This window comes from Sceloporus undulatus, chromosome 2 (assembly GCF_019175285.1).
Source record: "Sceloporus undulatus isolate JIND9_A2432 ecotype Alabama chromosome 2, SceUnd_v1.1, whole genome shotgun sequence".
Lineage (NCBI taxonomy): Eukaryota > Metazoa > Chordata > Lepidosauria > Squamata > Phrynosomatidae > Sceloporus > Sceloporus undulatus.
In genome coordinates, this window is record NC_056523.1 from 367,414 (window position 1) to 369,251 (window position 1,838).

The 1,838-nt window shown below is 39.0% G+C and overlaps 1 protein-coding gene across 1 annotated transcript in view; it reads left to right on the top strand.

The window, feature by feature from the left end:
- The first annotated feature begins 1,521 nt into the window (after positions 1–1,521).
- The window catches only part of HSD17B8 (hydroxysteroid 17-beta dehydrogenase 8), a 2,306-nt gene continuing 1,989 nt past the window's right edge, over positions 1,522–1,838 (top strand). Inside the window, exon 1 of the mRNA XM_042452236.1 lies at positions 1,522–1,826. Coding sequence (XP_042308170.1) covers positions 1,522–1,826 — 305 coding nt within the window. The remainder of the gene's footprint in view (positions 1,827–1,838) is intronic.

A 1,838-nucleotide genomic window follows, 5' to 3' on the forward strand; every position in this document is an offset into this window, starting at 1 on the left:
AAGGAAAAACTTAGGAGAATAAATATGTCCTGGTTACATTTTATGCAAATAGAAGAATGGTTTAAAAATTGGAAGAAAAACAAATATAGAAAAAGGAAAATATACACAATTTGAACAAATAATCCAGAAAGGAAAAGAAATGGAGGAAAATGAAAGTATGAAAGATACAACTAGTAAAATTTATAAAATATTAATGGAGAATAAGAGGAAAAAATCAAATTATTTTAAAAGAAATATGGGAGGATGAATTAGGATGTAAAATTTGTGATAACAAATGGAATAAGATTTGGCAACAAAGACATTTGAAAAATTTATCAGTGCGAATTAAGGAAAATTATAAATTGATTTGGAAATGGCATTTGATACCAATGAGATAATTCAGAATACTGTTGGAGAGGCTGCCAGGAAATAGGATCCTATGTAGATATAATGTGGTGGCAATGGAAATATGTACAAAAATGTAGGGAAATAGTAATACTAGAGGTAGAAAATATTATGAATGTAAAGATAGATAGAAAACCAAATGTAGTATTGTTATCAATATACAATGAAGTAGAATGGACAAAAAGAAGGAAAAACCCTTGTAACAAATTTGTTTACTGTCGCGAGATTAATCATAGCAAGACATTGGAAAACAAAAGTAAATGTGAAATTGGAGGACTGGAATAAAGAATTTGGAAGTTAGCAATTAATGACCAATTGAAATGTAAATTGAAAGTAAAAAAGGATTATGGAAAAGAAATTATTTTGATGAAATATGGGGGGGAAATTATTGAAAATGTACTAAGAAGAGAAGATGGGAAATTACCTCCAGAGGAGCAGTTAAGATTTTGGATGGAGCATAAAGCAGGGAAAGAGGGGCACTGAGGAGATATTTAGGATTTTGGTTTTAATTAATAAGATGCAAAAGTACATGTATGTCTGGAAAGAATATTAAGTCTGTTTTGTTTTGTAACATTTCATTTCGATCTTACTGTACAAGTAAAGATACGCTAGCTGTTTGAGGTGAAAAGTAAATTTCTCTACACAAGGACACACAATAGTATTGTATCAAGATCATTTAGATATGACTGTACAATTGGAGATATATAAGAATAGAGATATTGTACATTCTGCCATTCCTTTCTAGGGATCCTTTATCTGTGAATTCAATCATTCTACAGACTGAAAAAATGAAACAAAACATACATTCTAAAACAAAGACCTTGATTTGTCTATATTTATATAAGGGACAGCATTTTGCTATAGCATTTTATTTAATGGGACTTCAGCTCTTCTTCTCATTTTTCTCCCTTTCAGCTCCTGGTCTCCTTTGAGAAAGTGTTTTTCACCAAAGAGGAGGAGGAGTGACGTTCCCTGGATCAGGGCCATAGGACTCTAGAACAGCGGTTTCCAACCTTTGTTGGGCCACGACTCCCATTCCGGACGAAAGTCTCGCCTGTGACCTTCCTCATTGGTTGGGAGGCAAGGAAAGGGCAGGACTTTTGACTGCCTACGAGCCCCAGCAGGCTTTGGGGCCAGATGTCCCGCCCCTTCCCAGCCTCCCAGCCAATCAGGGAGGCCACGGGGGAAGAAGGGGCGGAACTTCCAGTCACGAAGCCCACTGGGGCTTGCAGTCCCGTCCCTTTTGCCTTTTCCTCCCGGGTGCCTTCTATTGCATCCGCGGTGAGAAGGCACGGTGAGGAGGCAACCCCGGCCCTCTCGCCTTCGCCTCCCGGGTGCCTTCGAGGGCACCTGCGGGGAGAAGGCACGGTGAGGAAGCGACCCCAGCCCTCTCGCCTTCTCATCCCAGGTGCCTTCTATTGCATCCGCGGTGAGAAGGCACGGTGAGGAGGCAA